Below are 23,470 nucleotides of genomic sequence, written 5' to 3' on the forward strand. Positions count from 1 at the left end.
CATCATAGCAGCCAAAACCCAAAGGGGAGCACAGCGCCACGAGCCACAGAAGCCTATTCCAGACCATAGTTCAGGATCTGCTGGTGTAAGCCAGTGGTTTCATAGGGCCTACAGTGGACGGTGTAACGGTAGATTTAACTCCGAGTATTCCATCTCCCGTGTGCTTTAGGAACTTAGAGCAGCTGCACCTGTAATGCCCTCACCAGCGTGGAGATGGATGGGCAGGGCTGAGGGGAAGGCACCCTGCTCCGCCTGCCCGGGACAGAAATAAAGTTCCTGCAGCGGCTTGGTGTCGGTTTATTGCAGCTCGTTCATAACAAGTCACAGTTTATGTCAGCGAACCAGCATGGCCTCCTAAAGACCTAGCGCGATTTTGCACGTAACATGTTGCTCCAGCAAGGCTGCCATTTGAGAAGTTTCTAATATTTATGTTTGATATGAATGAAACTTTTTGTTTTGTCTAGACCGCAACGGAACTGGAGCTGACTCGTATCAGGAGTGCCTTGATAACAAGCAAGGTATGAGATCAAGTCTCTCCAACATGGGCACTTGGGACTGATTTAGCTTGATTTCTTGCAGCTGAATTGGTTGCTGTCTCTGTCTCTCTCACGCTGTCTCCCTTTTTTCTTTTCTTTTCTTTTTTTTTTTTTTTTCTTTTTCCACTGTCTCCAAGCCAATTCACTGTTAACAGTTCCATGTCAGCTAACCTGTTAGCTCAGGTTCTCATCACACATCTGTGATACGGCTTCTCGTTGCTAGCACCCCGAGCCCTCTGTTATTAAGGGAGGAAGTGGGGAGGTTGTAAAACAAAAGTAGCATGTGCGCTTGCTTGCAGTTATCTTCTTCCTTGAGGTTCAGTTGCACAGCCAAGCAGACATGTTAAAGTACAAGTTGGGTTAAGGGGAGGCACGTGCTAGGCTGGGTTACCTTCATGCCAGGCACCCTGTGATAATTTGTGTGCTGCCATGCTGACTCAGACTTGTCCAGCCGGCTGTCTTGTCTTCTCCCGTGGCAAAGTTGATAAGAGCTGGAAGAGTCTCCTGTGACTTACAAGGGGGCGATGGTGGTGAGGGAGGAACCTGTTACCCTTTCACTGTAAGCGTGGAAAGACGAGTCGCATCAGTAGAAATGACAATTGTAAAAGTATCTCAGAAACAGGGCCCGAAGGCACGGTTATTGATTTTGTATTTAGAAAAAGGGTTGTTGTATTATGTTCTCTTCGGATGTCCTCTCTGAGAACTGCAATCACAAGTCCTACTCCATCGCTGTAGCCGTGTAGTGAGTGTTGAACCTTCTGGTAATCAGGGAGGACAAGCACCCTTCTGTCCAGAATTTCATTCATTATGAGCTACAGCAAAGAGATAAGAGGAAATGCTTATCTTAACCAGGTTATAGGCATCAATTACATGTCAGCTTCTTACCCTGCAGTTGACTCAGATGTGTGACAGTAGCTAAAATGATCACTTGCTGAAATTCTGACCCTTTTTGCATAGTTTTCTAAAGTAGTACCAAGAAACACAAAACAACCTGTCCCAATTTTGGTGCTTGGTTGGGCTGAATTTTCCACTGGTGTCTTCGCTTTCAGTATCCATCAATCAGTGTTACATGTGCTTCAAGTCAAAGCTGCTGTGAAGTGCATTCCCCCTGCTGTTGGTGGGGTTGGGAGGGGGGTTTGGGGGGGTTGGGGGTTTTCTGTTTGTTTTGTTTCATTCCTCTCAAAAAAAAAAAATTATGCTGTCTCTCTGGTGACCTTTACGCTCATCATTTTTCACTATTTTTCTCTACTGGTTGTAGTAAATACCTAATCATTGCTAAGCTTTTATTTCAGAAGTTACACTAGAAGACTGCTGTGGAAGAACTGTAATCAATAATGGTTTTTTTTATTAGATCAAGTTTAAAAGTCTTCCAGACCAATGTAATTCAGGATGCTCCTTTGACAGATAGGTAGTTTGCTCTTAGGGAAAACACTTTTTTCCAGTAACGTTTTTCTAGTTGGCTGCGGGGATTTGTTCCATCTGACATTTTGTAGAAAGCAACTGAGTTTCAGGTTTTAAAAAAAAAAAAAAATCGAGTATTCTCATTCTGTGAAACCAATTGCAGGCCCTTTGATGTGCCAGTTACCCTGGCAGGTGGCATGACATGGCGTTATATCCATCGCTTTCATTTGTCTGTCAGTACCCTAGATTTTTCTTGTAGCGTGGTTTTAGGTGGGTTTCTTTGACTTTGTTGTTAACATGTGAACAAGCTGTATCATTATAAGCGCTCTCAGTCCAGCAAGAATTGGATCTGGTTTGGGTAATTTACCATGTCCATGCTACATCATCACGTTTAAAGCAACAACCTTTAAGAACACAGAGGTTTAAAGGTAAAAGCGTACACAGTAACTTGTAGTCAATCCACATTACGTTTTGTGAGCGCGCAGTAAAGTTGAATCCACCATTTGCAACAATTTACAGAATATAAAATGTATAGCTGACAGCGGACCCATAATTCTGTTTGCTTTCTGTTATGTTCAAAACAAAACACCACCGATGGCTGAAAGTAGCAGTGGCTCTTTAAAAGTATTAAATCTTCAAGCCATGCGAAATGCAATTGCCATGGCTGCTTTTTATAACAGCATGCTTGTCTCCTAGAAATTATGCTATAATGAGGTTTGGTTTATATATTTTACCCCTCTCCTCATTAAAGTGCTATCGCTCGGACGAAGCGCTTTGTGTCTTGAAATACTGCGCGGTTAAAATGAAGGCAGGTTTATAAGGATTTAATGTAGTTGGGAGCCAAGGTTTTGCAGCTTTATGGCGAAGATGTTTTAACAAAGGGCTTTATGGTAAGGGTGTGCTGTATTTTAGTCAGGCAGTTGCTCAAGGGAAAACGTTCGGTGAGAGCACGTCACAGCAGCAAGGAGAGATTCAGAGGGAAACAGGCCTCTCGCATCCAGGCACCATCTTGGCTGATATTAAGTCTTAATTCTGTGCAGTTTCCAGCCCTGAATTTCTTCTACCTCTTGGCACAAAGAAGGCAAAGCCTTGTGCCACGTCATGCAGCAACGCGAGCAGGTCATTTACGTTTCTCGTTTTAGTGCTCAAAGGCAGGGTGCAGGAGATGGTGCCCAGGGCAGCCACATTCACACCTTCTCAGGACGGAGCTTGTTTTTTCAGCCTTTTATCTCCAATATTCATTATTAAAACACCCTAAAAGCATGACTTCTGAGTGTTTGGGGTTTGGAAGCGAAGAGGGCAGCAGTTCAGAGCAGTTGCCCGTCCACTGCAGCAGAAGACGTGTCCTGGATCTGCCTGTTTCTCTGGGATACAGTTAATACCCCATGGTTTCCTGAGAGCCAAGGGATTCTGCCATGGAAAACAGGTATAAAATTACAACCAGACACAGTTGTTGCTGAAGCTCCTCAATAGGAACTTGCTGTTATTATAAATAAAACAATTCTGTTTTAAAGGTTAGACAATGAAAAGCACTTAGCTAGGGCCTTGGTGGCAGCCAGGAGACATAACCTCACATCCTTGAAATAGTGTGTGGAGAGATGGTCTTGGATACTGATGCCAAGTATTTCATGTTATCATTTGTAGTGCCTTCTCTTACCCATAAAAATTGTGTTTTACTTTGCGTCAGCAGTCTTCTCTCCATCCCCGTGCCCTCAGGTGGGCTGGTAATGGGTATTTTGCCCTGCTGGGCTCTGGCTTTCCAAGCAAAGCTACAGGTTCCTGCTGGAGGATCCCAGTATCTTTGACTTTTCCAGCTTTCCCTTTCTTGCAGAGTGTCGTGGCTCTGTGTTGCTTCTCCACAGATGAATTAGTCGGTGTTTTCCCACGATGAACATGTTTTCGCCTTTCGGATGACACTATTGACTTCTTAGGACTCTTTATATTTCTTTCTGGTGTTTTACACCACCCCCTAAATTCCGTACTGCTTATTGATTTTGTTAGCTCACCTCTAGAGGGAGGACGAATGTAATTTGGAGCAACGTTTGGAAGCAAGGACAGAGGGTAGTTAATCTTGAGAGCGATCAAAATTTGGCTGCAGTCGAGGCGATAGCAGCCATAACCATCGAGGTTACGGAGGACCGAGTGCTCCTGCCCTGGGTTTGTGCTGTGAGTGGATCTCCGGCAGGTTGCTGAGCAGTCATTGCAGGGGTAGGGCGTCTGTAGGGTCGGGCTTGATTTTTGAAACAGTGGCTCTAAACCGAAGACTTTTCATCCTGTTACCACTCCCCTGGGCCACGCAGTCCCAGTGTGTGTCATCTCCTATTAGTTTTGATGCAACCAATGACCTTGTTTGTGTGAGCGCATTAAGCACAACATTAATGTCTAATTTGACTACTTTGAATTCAGGCAGGCTGTAATCAATCACCTGGACTCTCTTGACAGTGAACGTGGCTGGATGGGATAAGGAGAACAGATAAAATGAGTGCTTGGACCAAAACTGTAGGAAATGGGGAAACTATTTGTGAGCCTGTGTAGCTGCTGAAACCGTAGCTGTTGGTGGAAACGGGTTCTTCACTGGAAAGCAAAGGCTGCAAAAGCAAGAAATTTGTGGTCTTTGTGGACCTTCAGCCTTCTTCCTGCCCGTTAAATACCGGCATGGTAAATGAGACCGCCAAGATACAGAGGCACCTTTTAGACGATGTTATTGGGCGAAGTTCTGACCTATTCTGGCTTTTGGATCCCTTTTGAACCCAAGCAAGATTAGTTTCAGGATGGCAAAGATGAATTACGAGGCGGATAACTAAAAATGGCAGATTGGCATGGCTGGGTTGAAAAGTGCGGTCAAAACAGTTCTGTCACTGAAGATGTTATTTCCATTAAATATTTTGAGATTTAATACTGATTTCAGTGAAATTACCCTTGAAAACAGATTTCCTCCGAACCTTTATTTTTATATATTTGTTTTGGAACTGCTTTAGGAGGTGGAAAAATGAAACTTTTGCTTCAAACAGGTTTTATGTTTTGAAATTGGCTTTTTTTTTTTTCTACGGTATGAACTGCTTTTAAAATATTATTTATTATTTGTATTCCAGTCATGCCTGTGTGCTCTTGTTATGGGCTAAACGTCATTTTGCTAACCGCATCGCAGACTGGAGGGGCGGATCAGTTTCTGCCTGAAAAAGCTTTGGTTTTGTATTTCTGACTGGGGCTGCACTGATTGCCAGGGCCTATTTAAAAAAAACAAAACAAAACAAAACAAAACACAACCTTCTCATTTTACAATATGTTGGCTGCCTTTTTGTTTAAAGAATTATAAATACATCAGCAGATTTTTCCACAAAAACACATATGCTTTCTTCCTGATGAGCATGATGACGCACTGAGAATCCTTGCGAGAGGCCTTGAATCTCCTCCGAGTAGAGGGTAGCGCTGAGGTTGAAATTGAAATTTTAAATAACTCTCTTCATTAAAAAAGGTGCTGGTGGGGCCTTGCTAGCAGAAGAATTGCCATTTTCTGACTAATTTTTTTTGCCAGCATGGGAACAAAGAAAGAAAGGAGGAGGCAGAATAAAAGCCTGTGTGAGTGTACGTACAGAGGCTGCAGCTCTCTAAACTGGTAATGGCATCTGGAAAGAGTCCAGGCTGTTGTAAATATGAACTTTTGTCAATATTCCCCAAGCTTCTTTGGACTCTAGGGTGGGCTTTATTAGCTGAAGGTCACACCATTGTGCTGTCTCCCTCTCCTGAGACCTCTGATACCTTCCTGAAAGGACAGCCCATTATCCCTGGGCTTAGAAGCCAGCTTTCTCTTCAGTGGCGCTGAAGCTGATAAGCTTAAGAGGCATATTTCATCCCCCCACTGCTGCTTTCAGGAGACAAACAGTGTTTATCGTTCCTGATTAATTCCAGTTGAACAAAAAAATAAAATAGGAGGCATGTGTGTGTGCACACGTGCGGGCACACACAGAGACACAGAGTAGACTTTTTTTTTAGGCTGGCCTTCTTGCGTAGCACCAACTCATCGCGCTGGCCGCAGCGAGCGCCGGCTGGTGCTGCCCCTGTGTTTTTTTTCTAGGTGGTGTGTCCAAAGATTGATTTAGTAACGCGAGAGGATCCTGGGCTGCGACCAGCGTGAAGAGAAAGGGGTGGAAAGGGGGACGGGGTAGCAGCAGCCTGAGCATCGAGGTTGGAATTGATTTGTGGCAATTAAGCATTAAGGTCTGCGAGAGCAGGACCACCCGCTGGGAGAGTGGCTTTCCATCACCTGCGGAAGATGAATGGCCTGAGGAGAGAGAAGGGCAGGGATTTCGTACTCGGCTACCTGAAAAGAATCATAAAAACACTCTGTATCTCGCTTCTGTATCTTGCAGCCCTGTTCATCACAGCTAAATCCCTTCGCTGGGAATTGTATGCAGCCGTTGGAAGACCTAAGCGCTAGTTGCTTCTGCTGCTTTGGTTTCTCCATTTCTCTCTTTGGGTCTGGCTTGAAATTTGTGAGGAGGTGTCTTGCTGATTTTCTTGTCACTACTGTTTCAGTAGAAACATCTTCCATGCGTGGCTCCCAGTTTCTTAGGGTTACTTTTTTACCTTGTACTGAGATTGAGAGTATAGAAAGCAATGAATAACATATCGTCCCTCTTAACGCTCCTGCAGCTCTGTTAAATGCCGGGTAGCGTTCCCCAGCGGCTGGGGCGTCCCGGGCAGGAGACCTGTGCTCTTCTCCGGTGCCGCTATGCTGTGCGGGACACCTCGCCTGCCTGTGCCTGAGGATTTCGAGTGGAAAAACGAGAATATTGGCCCTGTACACAGACCTGTTTGTTTGGATGGCCGTGTAGCTGCAGCCCGAGTTAGGCCTTTTGCAAAGGGCTCGGTATTTCCTTCGGTTTTGTTGTGTTGTACTTGCCAAGGTTGAGGAGTGAAAGAAGAGATCGCCTGTGGCTGAAAGGATCCTGTTGATATCTGGACCAGAGGAGATGTTATTTCACTCCGTAAAACTCTTAAATTTTTCAGTGTTTTTTTAAAAAAATGTCAAAATATTAGAGAGTTGGGGTGTGTGAACCGCTTTCTCTCACTTTGCTTTTTGTTGCTATTGAACAAACGGGCCCCGACAGCAGGTAAGGGGCTCCACCGCTCTGCCCCCGCCTCGGTTGCGGGGCTGCTGCTTGTGCAGAGGTGCATCAAATCCTGCACCGGACAAAAGCAAATCGGCTATTTAACGTACCTTGCATCAAATCTTTGTTTCGCTTGCCACGTGGGCCATGTTTAAACGATATTCTTGGTACTCAGGTTACAGCTAACTTCATTTCCATTGCCAGAACAGAGAGAGAACAATATGAAAAAAAATTTGACAGAACTGTGTTTACTTCTTGCCAGTGTGGACCACATTTAAAGATGGATTTTGCTATTATGGCTCCAGCGCTATTGTAAACAGTGTCTGATGGGAAAGGCTATAAAATAATAGGGCTATTGGTCATCTTCAGGGGGAAAAGGCATTTCCATAACCCATTTCAAACTGGAATAGATCCGAAGCTCCGGCTGACCAAACACAACTGACATTTCCGTTTTAAACATTATATAGTAGCATGAAATGGGAGTGGTGGGCCTCTAATATTTTTTTCAAAGGCAAACTACACAAACCTGTGTGAATCGGGGGCACTTTTGTTTTGTGGATTGGGCTAAACTTGTCATTCTTCACATAAAATATAATGCAGTTAAGTTTTAGATGAGAACCTCCTTAAACACACCGCACACTCCTTTTTAAGGGCAAAGTAGATTTGCGGGAGAAAAGTACTTTGAAATCTTAGCGAAAGGGTCTGAGCTGTGTATGTGGCTCTTTCTCCAGGTCAGTTAACGTGGTGGAAAGCTTTTTATTAGTCCTGTGGCGCACCATAGACACTGTGCGGCAGGGCACGTACTTGCTCAGACCCCGAGTTTGGTGATAAGTGAAATGTTAATGCGTGCTTGGCAGAGCAAGCTCTTAATTTCCCTTAAAACAGAGGGGGCAGAAATTACCTCATTGGACACGATGCCTTTGGGCTACTGCCCACCGTTAGGTATGTCCTAGACAAGATTTATTTACTTGGTGTGGATGGATTATTTCCCATTCCCTCCCTGAATCTGGTCTGTGGTAGCCGTTAGCAAGAGAGCTTTCCACCTCCTGTATCGCAGGAAGCATTTTAGCTCTTGTTGAAATATGAAGCTCCCTTCCTTTATTAAAATTAAGAACCACTTTCTCACATGGCAAAGTGATAATAAAGACTGAAATTGGATCTATAACTTCATGAAAAGAAAGAGAATTTTTTTTAAGACAAATCATGCATGGTAATACCTCCATTGTTCTCTCGCTGTGTTCTTTGTATTGCTTAACTCCCTGCGAACAAAGAAGCCATAACTGGAATTGTAAAAATAATCCAGGCATTTAAGTCAAAACTCAAAAGGCCCTTGGGAATCTCATGCAAAGGTGTGCCCTTGAAATGGTGGTTTATGAATTGTCTGAACAGGTTTGAACATCCTGGCCCTAGGAAAATCTATGGGAATTTTGCCGCTGACTGCGATGGGGTCAGGGTTTCACACTTGGCGCTTTGTATGTCCTGCCGGGCATTGAGCAGAGCCATCTTTCAGTCTTTGAGAAAGTCTGACTCCCTCCTCGCAAGCAGGCGGGAGATTTTCTAGTTGGTTGCACTTGTGAATTCCAGTTAAGGGAATTGCTTTTGGTCCCCCCATCTTTGTCACTTACTTAAACAAACATGCAAATGGAAAGCATGCACTTGCTCGAGCTTCAGCAGCGAGTGCCTCCTGAAGATCTCCTGTTACTGATCCAGAACTTAATCTGGTTGGGAAAGTGGTTTTAAGCTAAGGTTCAACCCTGCTTAAATCAAGCTATTTGGGCAGAGAGACAGGAAATTTTATTCCCAGTTGCCCTTCAGATGTTTGAACCCAGCTAGTTTGAAGCATGAAGGTTTGTTCTCTGAGCTTGAACACAGATCGGTGCAGAGGTTGCGTTGTAAATTGAAACAATGAGTACTTCTTCACCGGTTTGCTGCAAAATAATGTGGTTTTTAAAGTACAGGTCTATCCAGGGTCAAAGTCACTGGGAAAGGAAGGTACTTAAATGAACAGGGAGGGAATTAGCCCAAAGCTGGCGTGCAGATCTAGCTAACCGAGGCCCTTCAAAACCCACTTGGGCGTAGAAGTCAGCCCTGTTTGAGCAGGAGGTTGAGCCAGACGGCCTCTCGAGTCCCACTGCTGAAGTGACTCCGTGGTTCTCTGGTTAGATGTCTCATGCCTGCCAGGGCAGTTAAGCAAACCACTGACCCTGATCAGCGTAAATATGGGCATCATCTTTGTCTGTCATGTCACAGTCCAGGGAGAGGAGAGTCACTGGAGTTGTAGCAAATTCCCCTTTGTCCTCAGTCTTCCAAATTCGTGGTGCGGCGGCCAATGACATCATCTGCTGTTCAAGAACTAGTGTTGATGGAGTAGGCTCTGTATATAATGAAAACCAAAACCCAAAGAAACCATAATCCCAAAAAACATGATCCAGGGCTCCAAGAATATTCGAACACTTAAGTTACCTAATCGTAGTCCTCCATCGAGGGAAAAAGTTCAGGAAAAAATTATTAGAAAAAAACCTTCTAAGCTTTCAGCAACAATATCCCACAGACTATTGTCAATCCAGCATAATCCCACGAAGCTCAGCAAACTGATTTCTAGTGAAATTGTTTGTAATTAATACTAGTAGAACTTATATGAAACAAACGGGCTGTGTGCTGCTCATGTTACTCTCGGTAGCTGGAAGGGGCAGTTGGAAAGCTACATCCTCTGTACAAAACAAAAGTCTGTTTAGGCTTCTCTGCCACTCAGGGGATCACAGAAATGTTGCAGTGGCTGAAAGACTGGCTTCAACTTTTCCGTGTGTAGCTGTAATGGAATGTGCAAAAACTCAGCAATTCCTTGAAGGTGCCTGGAGGGACCCGACCGTGGTGTCAGCGGGAACATGTGTTGAAAGCTGCTCAGGAGAGGGGTGTTTCTTAGAAAAGTTTGCAAAAAGTAACAATCACAACGTGGCATGGACGATTAGGAAATGTTAGAAGTAAATGGTTGCTTTTTCCCAACCTTGTCTTGCCCAGACACAGCTAACAGACACTTAACAAAAAAAACCCTCTTCAACTGTAGCTGTGTCTTGAGGGCTCTCCTTAATGAGCTGTCTCCTTCTGTCCAGTATGGAGAGAAAAACAAAAGAGTTAGAGACCTTCCGTTGTCCCCATGTGATTTTAATCTGATTCACTCATTCCTAATCATCTTGAGGGCTTATAAAACCAAAACCTGTTAAACCTTGGCTCTTACTTCTTTTCTTTCTCTCCCAAACATTGTCATTTGTTCTTTTACCATGTTGCATTTCTTTACCCATGAATCAGCTGCCTTTTAATTTTTTTTCCTGTATAACAGAAGTCTGGCGGGAAGGGAGGGGGTGACGGGAGTGCTGCTTTCTTTGATTCGTTTGACACACAAGTGTTCCTTGGCCTTTCATACTGAGGAGTGGATGCAGCTCTTGAACAAATTGGACCTACTTGTTTGCTGGCCTAGGCCATCTAGTTATCCTGCCAGCTGTGTTTTGATCTTGGAGGGCCGTTTGAAGATTAAATTGAGACATCTTTTGTTACTATTAAGTGCAGTAATTAAATCAGCTCAGTGTTATTTAAGTGTGGAAAACGTCGCTTCGCTGGCCCATGGGTGCCTGAAGTTGCCATTAGACAGCTGTGTTGCTTCCAGTACTAATGATGAAAGAGGTAGGAGAAAAGAGCCAAGTGCTCTCTAAATAATTTTCAATTCTTTCTGGGTTATGCCAGATCCCCTCCCCACCTTTTTGTCTGACCTTCCCCCCCCTCCCCTTCTCAATTCACAAAGAAGGAGGTTTTTGAGAGGGAACTCAAGCTTCTGTGGGTGGAGAGCTGGAAGCGGGTGCCCTGTCCTGAGCAGGGGGCTGCTGTGCAACAGCATGGGTGAAACGTCGGCCGAGTTCCCCGGACCGGCAGCTGCTGCTCCGCCTCGAAGTTTGCAAGTTGCTGGCTCTGTGAACGACAAAGGAGGCCGAGCTAGCAGGATGGATGCAATAAATTAGCAAAGTTGGCTGCTTCCCCCCCTGCCCTCCTCTGTAGGGGAGTGTCTGCCAGTAAACTCGAGTACGTTTGCTCCCATGAGGGTCATTGTAATACAATTTGCTGGTGAAGACTGGCCTGGCTGTGAAGTGGTGGCACCTGGGAGACGTGAACTCTGGCTTAGGCCAGGGCTGGTATCATTCAGAGGTCACTTGGGGTTTAACAGGGTGAGAGCCAGTTGCCCTTACCCGGCCGCCTTTGCCTTCTGCTTGCCAAGCAGATTGCTTCGAGAGAAGTAGCTGCGGGTGATGATTGGCAGCAGGGAGTGGGGCAGAGAGAAAGCGAGATCCTCGGTGGGAGAAGCAGTTCTTCGGAGGTCGCGTATGTTTTAATGCCAGGTTAAGTTGCGCAGCGGTATTGGTTCGTTGCTGCTGGCGGCACTGATCACTTGAACATTGCCTTGCTCTTTCCCATCGTGCCCTTGAGAAACGCTGCCTTGCCTCCTGCACGCGGCTGAACGTGCAACTGGCTGCTCTTGTGGTTCCCACAGTGAAGTTCAGCAACCCTCACCTCTTGGTTAGGGGAGCCGCAGGCAGGATCGCCCACCGCCCGTTTCGGCCGCCGTGCTGCCCGCCGGCGCGGAGCGGTGCGCTCCCTCCCCAGGCCTGCGCTCCAGCCTTGCTTCTGAGCCGTCTCGTCAGTCCGTCCTCCCGGATGCACCCGACGCTCCGGCTTCCATCTCCAGTAATTGCCCGGCAACGTCTATTTGCATTGCTTTGTACGCCTCTGTTTTGTGGAGGGGGAAGTGTATTTGCACTTCGCGAGTGTTTTTGAGCTGTGGCAAGGGCAGAAGTATGGCAGATGGGTGGGGATGAGAGAATCAGGAGCGTGATGAATCTGTTTTTCTTACCTTGTTTAAAATTGCGTGTTAAAATTCAGCAGCCGCACCTCCGATCAGCCTAATGGTGTCTGCCATGTTGCAAATACACAGTCATTAGTTGGTCCAATTCATGCATGCTGAGGTAGGAGGGTGATGTGAATGCAAAGGAGGTGGAGAGAATAGGAGTTGGGGGTTGGGGGGGCAGAGGAAGGAGGGGGAGAAGCTTGGTAATACAGTGACAATGAAACATACGGTAGTCACACTGGAAAACTTTCTCCTTCATTAGCAGGGATCTGTTGAGTTTCTGCTCACATTAGGGTAATTAACACAAGTACAGATTGTTGAACATCTGTGCAGTTTAACTATATGGCCGGTTCCCAGGCTTTAAACAGGGCTGTGAGGAGCCAAATGCAAAGCAGTACGAAAAGCCCACACACTATTCATTTTACTGAAATTAGCATTTCTGGATGAAAGCTGATGTTGCACGTCGGCTATAAATTTTCTCTGGTCTGTTGCCAGGTTGGCTAATGATCTGAGGTTAGCGTTTGTTAATAATTTTTTAAAATTTGTTACTTTTAATATTCTGGAGGGGGACTTTCTATCTTGCTCTTCTTAAGAGGCAGAGCAAAAAGCAAGCAAACAAAGCCTACGGGTGTATTATATCTAATGTGCTTCTAATCTTTCTCCAGTGGAAACCCAGGAAGGACCTGCTGGTTCAGCCTCCATCGGGGGCTGTTGGCTTCATGGAACCACCAATGCTTTTGAACGTTTCTGACCAAACTGCTGTTTTAATCTGCTCGCCTTGTAAAATGCCTGGGCGGCTCCGCTTCCGATGTGTTGTTAGATACAAGCCATGTAAATAAAATGCAGGGTTTCGTCTGCAGGATGGTGGTTCCAGAGGTGCTGCTTCTCTGCCCATCACCATCCCATCACTCTGCGTGTGTGCGTAGGGTTACCAGTATAAAGGTATAGCAGTACTGACGGGGAGCCTTCGGCGTTGGTTATCCCAGAGGACTGCTGTTTGCTGTGGTGTCTTGAAGCTCCCTCCTTGCTCATTTTCACCTGTCAGCTGAGAGCATCTGGGCCACGAGGCTCAACACACTCTTGAGCGTAATGGGTAGCAGCAGTGCGTTCTCCGCAGAGGGCCCTTCACGCCATGATTACCTCTTAAGCCTTGGTCCATCAGAGCCAATGCTTGTTGGCCTTCAGGCTGTGTAGCAAGACCACTTAATACTTCAGGGTTTTTCATTCTTTTTCCCTGTGTGGAAAAAACAGGCCAACTTTTCCTTTAATGGATGATTTGTGAAGCCTTCCTCACGTGGGTTTCCTGACCCTGGTAATTCATGGTCGTGTTTTTGATTGCCGATTTTAAGCATCTTTTCACTTGCACCTAGAAATTTTCACTGGGAAGTTCAGGCCGATGGTTTCGACACATGACCATCCACAATTTACTCTTCTTGATGCGATTCCCCTGGTGACCTTTTTTCTAACCGTCTTTTGGCCTTTTGCAGCGTTCCCGGTTGTGTATTGGCCTGGGTGTTCTGGCTGTGCCTGTACATAAGCCTAAGAGCAATATAACTGCATACCCGAATACACAAACACACCTGGCTTTGAATACAATAAAATTAAACAACTTTGTACCATGCTAGCAACTTTTTGTGAAGGTGGCTGTGCTTTTGAACCAAAGTGCCAAGGGTGTGCCGGGAACCATAAAACCTTATAATTCAAAAGTGCAGTGCGCAGAGATCCTGTACCATGAAAACATTGGCATTTTTTTATTAGTCATGTTCTCTCTTCCAGATACAGGTTTTAACATATGCTGAAATAGAAATTAAACAAGCAAACAAAAAGCCACACAAAAAAAAACCCCAACCAGATTTTTTCCGTAGCCCTTATAGCTGGGACAACAATTAGTGCACCATGTGTGTCAGGGAATTCTATTTTCATGTAGAAGACATTCATGTCTGAAGATAAAAAGCCTACCAACATGCATAAAAATAATAATCCTCATTAGCGCTATTTTGTCCCTGCTTTTTTCACTAAGCAAAAAGATTTTGTTCGTGGTGGGTTTTTTAATGTAGTTCCAGTGGGCTGATGTGAACAGAGCTGACCTTTGAAACCCTGCTTAAATTTTAAAAGGTTTGTATATTTTTTTGTTTGTTTAATTGGGAAGGAAGGGACTTGGTGGCTGGAGGAAGTGTAATTCTTGCCAAGAGGGCAGCGATTTGGTCCTTCGGTTCGCCTTCAGCTCCCGCTCTGTAGCAACTTACCCTCCAGCCCAGAATTCAGCTTGGCATCGCTTGCAGTTGTCGGTGAAGTGGTCGCCGACGCACCCACCATCTCCTCCACGGTCCGCTGACAAACACCAGGGCTTGCAGAGCTTCGTATTCTTTGTGAGCAAAAAACCTTCTACCAAAATGCGGCTTCAAATTCAGTCCCGCAAATGCCTGGGCTGCAGGAGCACTGTCACCCGCACGCCTGCAGGGCATCGGGCTCAATGGCCTGTTCTTGCAGGATCGCGTTCTAGGGTGAAGGTGTACCCACAAGACAGACTTGGTGAATCATATAAAACTGTGCAACTTTAAATACATGGTTTATTTTTGAAGCATTAATTTAGTTAATCTAGTCAAAAGGGAAATTCAGGCTGGCCTAGTTACTCTTGTCGCAGTTTTGCAGGTAATTATTTGCATGCGTGCACACGAGTGCGCACCAGCTTAGTTAGGGAGATGTCATGGTTTTAGCTGGGGCAGAGTTAATTTTCTTCACTGCAGCTGGCGCAGTGCTGTGCTTTGGACGTAGTATGAAAACAGTGTTGATAACACACCGATGGTTTGGTAGTTGCTGGGCAGTGCTTTACTAGTCGAGGGCTTTTCCAGCTCCCCAGGCTCTGCGGGGGGCACAAGAAGCCGGGAGGGGAGGGGGCTCAGCTAAGAGCGGATTCAAACTGGCCAAAGGGATATTCCATATCATGTAACGTCATGACCAGTAGGTTAACTGGGAGCGGCTGGCCAGGGGAGGCAGGCAGCAGTGGCGGCTTGGGAACAGGAGCATCGGTCGGCGGGTGGTGAGCAGCTGTATCGTTTGTGTTTCTGGGGTTTTTTTTCTTTTCCATTTTATTATTGCTGTTATCGTAATTATTATTATTGTTTTTATTGTAATTATTAAACTGTGCTTATCTCAACCCACAAATTATTTTGCTCTTCCGATTCTCTCCCCCATCCCACAGGGGTGAGGGGAGTGAGCGAGCGGCTGCGGGGTGTTTAGTTGCCGACTGAGGCTGAACCATGACAGGAGAGAAAACTTGTTTGAGTGAAATGTTCATCTACATTTGATTTCTTACCCTCCCATAAAGGATGTGAGAAGGTGACACGTGGTGTGGTAACAGCGAGGGACGCGTATAGCTCAGAGAGCATCTATTACAAGAGGACAGAGGGCATTTGCCCTTTTGGAGAAGGGTATGCGGTGAACGAAGCATTGAGATGTCCTCTGCGGTATTCGTGCCAGAAGGGTCCTGACCTTTGGTTAAGAAATATTTGTTTAAGCCTAAATGGAAAAAAAAAATTCAAAAGTAAGGCATTTTACCTGGTTTTATACAGTCGTATCTTAAACCAGTGAATTGGCCCATGTAGACAAGTCTGAGGACAGACCAAAAGAGTGGAAGAAGGAGGGAGAAATGTTGGAAGAGGCTGGATTTCAGGGGGAATGAGGTGAGAGAGGGAGTTCCTTAGGGACACTTCCCTCGTCTCGAGCATGGGTTATGGTATTCCAGAAGCTGTAGAACTGAAGAATGCAACATAAGGTTGGGGTGGGGGGTATTGACGTTTCATGTCAAGAGGATTGGTCCAGCAGTTTAAGTATTTGATGTATGTAAACGCAAGTATCAAAATATTCTCCTGCGTTGTTTGTTCCCTGTGCTGATGGCAAGAGGGTGGAAGAGGGCCATGCTTACAGGTTTTTGAGACACGGCAGCGCTGCCTAGTTCAGGAAAGCGCAACATGAGAAATCATTTAAATTAATTGCAGTGTTACGGTATTAAACAGTTTGATTTCCCCCCCCCCCCCCCCCGGACTTGATGATAGTCAGTGTTACTTTGAGTATTGGCAAGAGTTGTGTCACTTCTGTTGATGAGAATGTTCAGTCTTACCAAGGTTAACATCTGTGCTCCCTAGATTTGTACCCCATGTATCTGCTTGGATTTTATTTGGTCTCATTCTAGGAAAACCCAGCTCTACACAAGAGAGTTAGGCTCAGGAAGAAAAATTGTATTCCTGTTAAAGCAAACAGACAAACCTGGATTATTTTCACTAACTACTAGGCAGAAACCAAGTCACCTATTTGCATGTGTGGAACTGACCATTAAATTAAAGGGCTGCTGTATCTGCAGACACACTGGCAAAATGAAACAAAATTTTCCTTTATTAATAGCCCTGCTCCAACTCAGCCCTACTTCTTAAGAGTATTTCCCGTAGTCAGGACTTAAAATGCCCGTTCTGTTCCTTAGAGCAGGAAATGGTAACGCATCCAGAGAAGTGGCTTCAGAACTCTGTAAGAGAGCAAATCTGCAGCTGGTGAAACGGAGCCGTCAGCCTTCAGTTACATGGCTGTATCTGAGACCGCAAATACTAATTTTGCTAGCAGTGAGGCTGCTTGTAATGATTTTTCTAGCAGATTTTTCCAGCAGGCATGCTATGTATCCCTCCCGGGCTGGGAGGCTGTAGGGCACGTGCCGAGAAACTTGAGGACATCATTTTGAAGGACTCCCGAAGCTTCCTTGGAGGCTTCATTTCATTCATCACTAAGTTCTGCGAAGCAGCAAGTTCTCTTGTTCTCCTACATCATCACTTTGAACGGGTAGTTGCATTTCTTTAAATACCTTAAAATAAGCTCAGACGACTTGAGGCTGTTGCTTTAGCTGGGCTGTGTATCCTCAGGCACCTCTCAGACCTTTATCAGCCCCCAAACTGAGTGCGTCTTGCTAACCTTGCAGTTGCGTGGTTGGAATTATCTCCATTGTGTAGATGGGAACACTGAGGCAGGTTTGAAATTACTTTCCACAGGCCTCCTAATGCTGACAATAGACCACACGGTCCCTTAGCCTCTTTCCGTGCCAAAAACATTCTCTTGTGTCTGCGTATGGAAAAAACCAGAGTAGAGCGGGCAGAGTGTGGTGTTTGTGGTGATAACAATGTGCGTTCAGCCCCAAAAGGCCATCAGACAGTGATGGATATATTGCTGTGAAATTAAAATCGCCGGGAGATGCACAGAAGGAGGGGCTAAAATGGTCGTTGTCATGCACGTAGGTGGACACGGGAGCATGCAGGCGGTGAGATGAAGCCGGTGGCATTAGCAGGGTCCGTCAGCCCCTGCGCCAGGCAGCCCATTTGCATTCTTCTGTCAGGGAGTTGGAAGCTGCCACGGAGCAGTTTATACTCCAGCCTGCTCTGGCCTTGAATTATGCATGACCAATTTATCATGCCCCCAGCTGAAAAACTAATTGTGTCCCTGGGATATATTTACTAGAAATTGTAGTTTGCTGTGCTGGGGTCCCCAGAGTGTCCGGCAGAGCAAATGACTGGGAAGTCGGAGCGTGTTCAGAACAGGACTCCTGGCTCCGATGGAGCCACCGTGCCGTTGATAGATCTTTTTCACTTCAATTGCCTTTCTGTGGGTTCCCCCCCCCCTCCTATTTTTCTTACACTGCCTTACACTTAATCAGGCTGCAGGAGTCCTTCCAGTAGCCTTCAGTATTAAAAAGCACACCGATGTCCCTGAAAAAAGGGCAATTTATTCAGGAAATGCCAACCAGGTTGGGGGGAAGGGGGCTGGTTTATTCTGTGTGTGGTTTTTCCTTTTTCTTATAAGCACAGTGTGGCTCATGTAATGTCTCCAGTTACCATGGATGTCCCCTCCCTTTCCAGGTCTAGAGTGATGAGATTCCCTAATTACTGTCATTTGAATGAGAGGCTGGGGAGGCGAGGATTTCTTTTCCTCATACAGAGCTCGTGGGGTGGGCTTAAGCTTGCAAGCGGTATTACCACCGGGCCTGGCAAAGGAGCATGGGATGCTCCGAACCAGATCTCTCAGCGATGCAATGCCAGCTGTCAAACCTGTATCTGGCTGTAAACCCTCATAAGGTAGAGCTGAGATAGATAAAGATCATAGGTGGGGGTGAGGTTTCAAAGGGAAGGAGGTAATTCACTGATAAATTAATCACCGAGCGCTGTCTGTCCTCCCCCACTTGTCACGGGAGGAGGGTGTCGAGGAGTTAATCACAATGAAGGATTCGGCAGTAACACGACTTCAGAGGCAGAAGAGCCCTCTGGAATCTCGTGCTCCCTCTCTTTATGCTCCTCGTCGCTCTGGTAGGGCTCCGCCTAACGCAGCGTGCGGGGAGGAGCCCGCGTCTCCGAGGACGGGTGGCGGGAGCCGTGGCGGCTGCCCTCCGCATGGCTTGGCTGCTGCCGGCACGGGAAGAGAAACGGGGGGGCCTGCTTTCCCGAGAGGCTGGGGGACTGCAAGCTGGCACTGCGGGGAGCGGGGTGGCGCCTCTTCCGCGATGGGCAGGAGCCTTTCCGAAGGGCGGGCGGCAATGGGCAGTGTGCTCGATAGGCGGGCCGTGCTCTCCCACCACTGCGGTGGATTCCGTGCGTGTCCTCTTGAGGGGCGAGCTGTAGGAAGTTAATTGGGCTGGAATAAAGGTGCTGGCAGAGGTGCTTTCGTAAGTAAATTGAAGATGTATGAAGTAGTTCGTGGCAGCTATTTGCAGGAGATGTGTGCATGGGAAGTTGAAAGAAGTGAAGGTGGCTTTATTTCATGTTGTTTCTGAATGTCACAGATCCGGATCGGCTTTTATACGTTCAAAAGCTCTCTGCAGCTTCCTCCTAGTTCCCTAAATTTGTATTCATCATCAATTCCCCAGAAAGATCTGGCAAAAAGATTTTTGCCCAGGTGACTACGTGTCTTGCTGCAGAAAAAGTAGAGCAGATCTGCTGTGTGATGAAACCGTGCTCCTTTTTGCTGAAATCTGCGATACAACCAGCATCAACGTAGATCTGAGGCTTGTAAAATCATATCAGAGAGAAGGCATAAACCGGTTTTTTCCCCGAATGCAGCTATCCAGAGCAAAACAAGCCTACAGAGTTCGAGGTTGGCATGGACTACCAAATCAGGACTACCCATACCGGGTCTCCCCCCATCCTGGTGAACTGGAAATAGGCATGAGTATGGAGATCATGTCATTGTAGGATCCGGCCCTGTAAGGTCGCTTTGCACCCTTTAAGCTGTTGCATCTACTGATTTCCAAAGGGCAGCGGGCTGGCCATGGAGCCCAGCGCTTCAGCGGGCCTCCGTGCAGGAGGCAGAGGAAATTTTCAAGTGGAGTTGTACAGAGCGTGCTGCAGTCTGTTTTTCTGTAGGGTGTTGTAGGACTTCTGAAATCACTGTGCTTTTGAGCAGTGGGGAGGACACAAGAAAGGCAGACCCGGAGACAGGATGGAGAACACTTTCGTGTAGAGCAGTTGTACCATTAGGAAAGGGTGGGGTAGGAGACAATACGAGTCGTAGCACCTTCTGTTAGTGTTTTTAGCTGCAGCAGCTCAGTGTCTGGATGCTTTTGCCCTTTCATTATTCAGAACGAAACACATTAGTGTAGTGAGTCCAGGTTATGCTCCTTTTGCTGGTGGTTCTTATTAGCTTGTTAATTGATCTTCCTAGGTTTTAAGTGCCTACAAATTTGAGTTCTCAGATAACTTGAGTTCAGGGCAGCTGTCCTTGGCAGTGTGTCCTGATTTCTCCTACGAAAATCTTCCCTGTTTCATTCTCTTCCAGCCCCTGTTAACTTGTCATTATAAACCGAGGAAGAAACCGCTGGCACTGCATTGCCTTATGGATATTGTTCTTCCCTGAACCTGCCTCCTACGCTCTTTCCAAGGGAGCTTGTCTGTCTGGCAATTGACAGCTGCTGAGTGGCTCTACTGGGTTTTTTTCCCTCTGTTTTATTATTCAAGCCCTTTTGGCTTCGCTGCTTTTTTTTCAGGCTGTTGCTGGGCTGTGCTCGAGTTGCCTGAGCTGTTTGGTTCTCTCCCGTTGGCTTTGCCGCTGCTGTGGCTGAGGTGGGACGAGAAGCTGCCGCACTGTGCGGGAAGGGCTGGGGGCAGAGGAGCCCGCAAGCAAGCCACGGCGGCCACCCAAAAGATGAAACTGAAGTGGTGGAACTGGGGTAGAAGTGAGCATTTGTTTGATAAGAGGCTACATGAAGCAAACTGACCCTCCCCTCGCTCCTTAGATTTTTCTCACCCGAAGAGTCTGTCCTCTATCCTTTTCTCCTTCCTCCTCTCTCCCTGTAGCTGGGATATGCTTCAGTGTCAATTTTCATTTACTCCTGTGCTTAAAGTTACATAAATAGAGAAAACCGAGTTGTGATCAGCAAAGAGAAAGGGGGTTTACGTGCCTTTTTAGGAAGGGGAATTTTTTTTTATTCATGCTTAAGGGAAATCACACTAACATCAGATACAACTTAAACGTGGTACTTGCTACCACAGTTTCAAATCGTTGTGAACGTAGTCAGCTAAAACACAGTTCTGGAATTTTGGAGGGGAACACTGAGCCTTTTCTCCTCAGCACAATGTGTTTCTAAGTGTCAACACTCCTAGTCAGGAACGAGAACTGACGAAAACACAGGGGAAAGTGGGAAACATGTATTTTTCTCATGATAAAACCGTGGAAGCATCTCTGGAGGCGTATGCCCGTACAGTGGCACATCCATATCCCTGGCTGAGGGAGCTGTGGAGGAATTCGGAGGGGGATGCGGGAGAATAAACCTCGCCGCTCTGAGAAATCCTGAAAATGTCCATCAGAAATGCTGCAAGTATTCGGAGGCTGCTGGAAGCGTTCCAGTATCGGAGTCTTTGTCTCCATCCATCACAGGCACTGCAATCTTTGTGCCCCCAGCTTCAAACAAGGGCTTCACGCTGTCCTTGCAATCTGCCTTTATGCAGCGGAGTGTGGAGGCTTCTAATTACGAGGCCGAGATGCGCGGCGGGTGGGGAGGCGTGCTGTGCCCCACAGCCGCGTACCTGATTATCCGTTGCTGAGGTCGTTAGAAGGGTTACTCCTGAGTTTAAGCCTGCTCCACAAGACCCCTAATTATATGCTGCTCTGCAAGTTGCATTAAAAAGAAATTGTTGAAAAGACAAAGGACAGAATAACATTTCCTCCCTCCTCTTCCCCTCTTTCCCCCCCTGCAACACACACAGACACACACTCCCCCACCTCTCCCTGCTGGGCCCAGAGCTACTTTTCACGCTTGAGTTGGTGCAAGCTCTGATAAAGCCATTGAAAGATGCAGCAGGGAGACAGAGCGCTCCCAGGGACAGAGGGAAGCAGAAGAGGAAGCCGAAGTAAAATGACCCCCTCCCAGGTAGATACAGCCAGGCGCTGCTTGCTGAAGGAGTTGTCCCACAGAGCAGAATTAGAGAAGAGATTAACCGTCCTTTATTGTTTTGTTTCACTTCCTAGGGAGCAATGTAATGTGGTTTCTTCCATCGTGAAAAACCTGCTTCAGCTGGAGCTCCGGGAAGCCTGAATCACTATAGATAACACATTCAAAGTGCAGTATCCCTTGCACATGCTGCCAGTTCTCATTTTAATCTCCCCAGACATCAAAAAAATTAAAATGTAAAATTCTAAGCCACGCAGTTGAGTGACGTGAAGGCTGCACTCACTGCAATGCAATTTCCAAATCTGGGACGAGCACACATGTGTCCATCCCTGTCAGAGATAACAGTTTTATGTGTGCTTTCCATGAGCGCATGAAGTGTACCACTAACGGAGATGGAGAATTGAATGGGTTCTTCATTACCGCATGTCTGGGCTGCTAATGAAACTAAACCCAGGTTGATAGCAGCGGCACTAAATATTTCCAGTGCTTGTCGGTGCGATGGCAACATTTTCGGTTTACGGTGAAGATTATTATAGAGGTATCTGCGGTACAAAGGGTAACGTTTTTTTCAAGACTGCTATTTCAAGGGCTGTTTTTTGTTACTATTTGCATTGTGGTAGCACTTGAAAGCCTGAGTGACAGACGAGGATTTCACTGCACTAGGTGCTGTACAAACCAGGGGAGGAGGGGGGAGATTCTGTGCTGCACGTTGGGGTTTTTTTGAGACGTGGCTACGGGGCTTTTTCATGGCTTTTGTAGCTGTAGAGAAACTCATATTTGAACAGGAATTTCAAAGTTAAAATGTCAAAGTTTGAGTCACTTCTGTACTGGAGAAGCTTGCTGACTCTGTCGTATTATACTTGGCTGTAATCTGTGAGCTTTAAACCTTGCTTGGTCTCTTGAATATCTCAGTTGTAGTGCTCTATTGTGTACTCCTTATTTCTCACTAGCTTGCCTTCACTCTAGCCTGGTGTGCAACGCTGGATTTGCTGCGCACCCAAGGCATTAACAGCAGGGAAACTTCTGCTCCTCCTGTCTGATGGGATTTTTATTTATTTTTTTTCCTCCCCTCACATATTTTCACATATTCAGTTTGTCTCTTTATGTTGTGGGGAAGGTCCCTGCAGCAATCTTTGGATCTCTGGTTAGCATGGCCGAAGAGAGGCAGCAACGCAGCCGTGCTGGCAGCACAACACGTTATTCCGAAGCGCTGGGTCAGGCACCGGGTCTGAGGTTGAATGTGCTTCTCTCTTGCTAACATTGCTTCCTCCAAAGCAAGGTCCGAAACCACTGACCGATCGCTTTCTCCCATTGTTTTGTGTGTTTAATGGGCACTCATAGGCCCCTCTCTGTGTATAAGGTGAAATAACCCCAAACCTTGAATGTGATAACCCAAAACCTTCTCTGCGCATCGGCTCGATGTAGCCTTTGCTTTCTCATGTCCTCCTTTTCACTGCTGCCTGTTGAAAGATGTCTTAGGTGTGGTTACTGTGGAGCATCGTTCCTGGCTACCTACCCTAGAGCAGGTTGACGATGGCCCTTATCCCACTTGCAGTTTTATGTGGCTTTTATGTTTTGGCAAGGTGGTATGACACAGATATCAGCTGCCTTGAAGTTACTCCAAAGAGCAAAATCTTTGTTTCTTTGTTTCAAACGGTATTTGGAGATCTTCCAGTCATGCTTCATATTTTCATGGCATCTGTGTCTAAGATAGTCCAAAATCTCTTTGATTTAAAAATGTCATCTCACTTGAGCTGCGACTGTAATCTTGTCTTCAAGACGCGTGCAGGAGTGCTGGTACCTCTTCAATCTGCGGTACTTCCCTTGTCTTGCACGCTCCTCAGTTAGCGAGAGTCTCCTGTTGGCATTTTGGTTTTTGTTCTTGGTATCTCCCTGCTTTAAAAGGTGCAAAGAGCCATCACGGTTTTTTGCATGCATGGTTTGTCGGCTTCTTCAACCCCAAAGTCCCCAGGGTCTAGCAGTTGAGTCATTTTTCTGCTGGCACAGACTTGTGCAAGAGACATTACTCAGAGATGGCACATAGTCTTGAGGCTTCGGCCGTGTGTTGTTGAACAGTCTCCAGAATGACTGTCTTGCTCATTTTGTCAGTTTGGAA

The 23,470-nt window shown here is 46.3% G+C and overlaps 1 protein-coding gene across 25 annotated transcripts in view; it reads left to right on the forward strand.

Moving 5' to 3' along the window:
* The window catches only part of FBRSL1 (fibrosin like 1), a 553,269-nt gene that overhangs the window by 451,367 nt on the left and 78,432 nt on the right, over window positions 1-23,470 (forward strand). For 20 of the 25 annotated variants that reach the window (XM_075110636.1, XM_075110656.1, XM_075110637.1 and 17 more), the window contains one exon: window positions 465-518. The exons of the other annotated variants lie outside the window; for them this stretch is intronic. In XM_075110636.1, coding sequence (XP_074966737.1) covers window positions 465-518 — 54 coding nt within the window. The remainder of the gene's footprint in view (window positions 1-464; window positions 519-23,470) is intronic. 25 annotated transcript variants of the gene reach the window in all.

Source organism: Phalacrocorax aristotelis, chromosome 15 (assembly GCF_949628215.1).
Source record: "Phalacrocorax aristotelis chromosome 15, bGulAri2.1, whole genome shotgun sequence".
Lineage (NCBI taxonomy): Eukaryota > Metazoa > Chordata > Aves > Suliformes > Phalacrocoracidae > Phalacrocorax > Phalacrocorax aristotelis.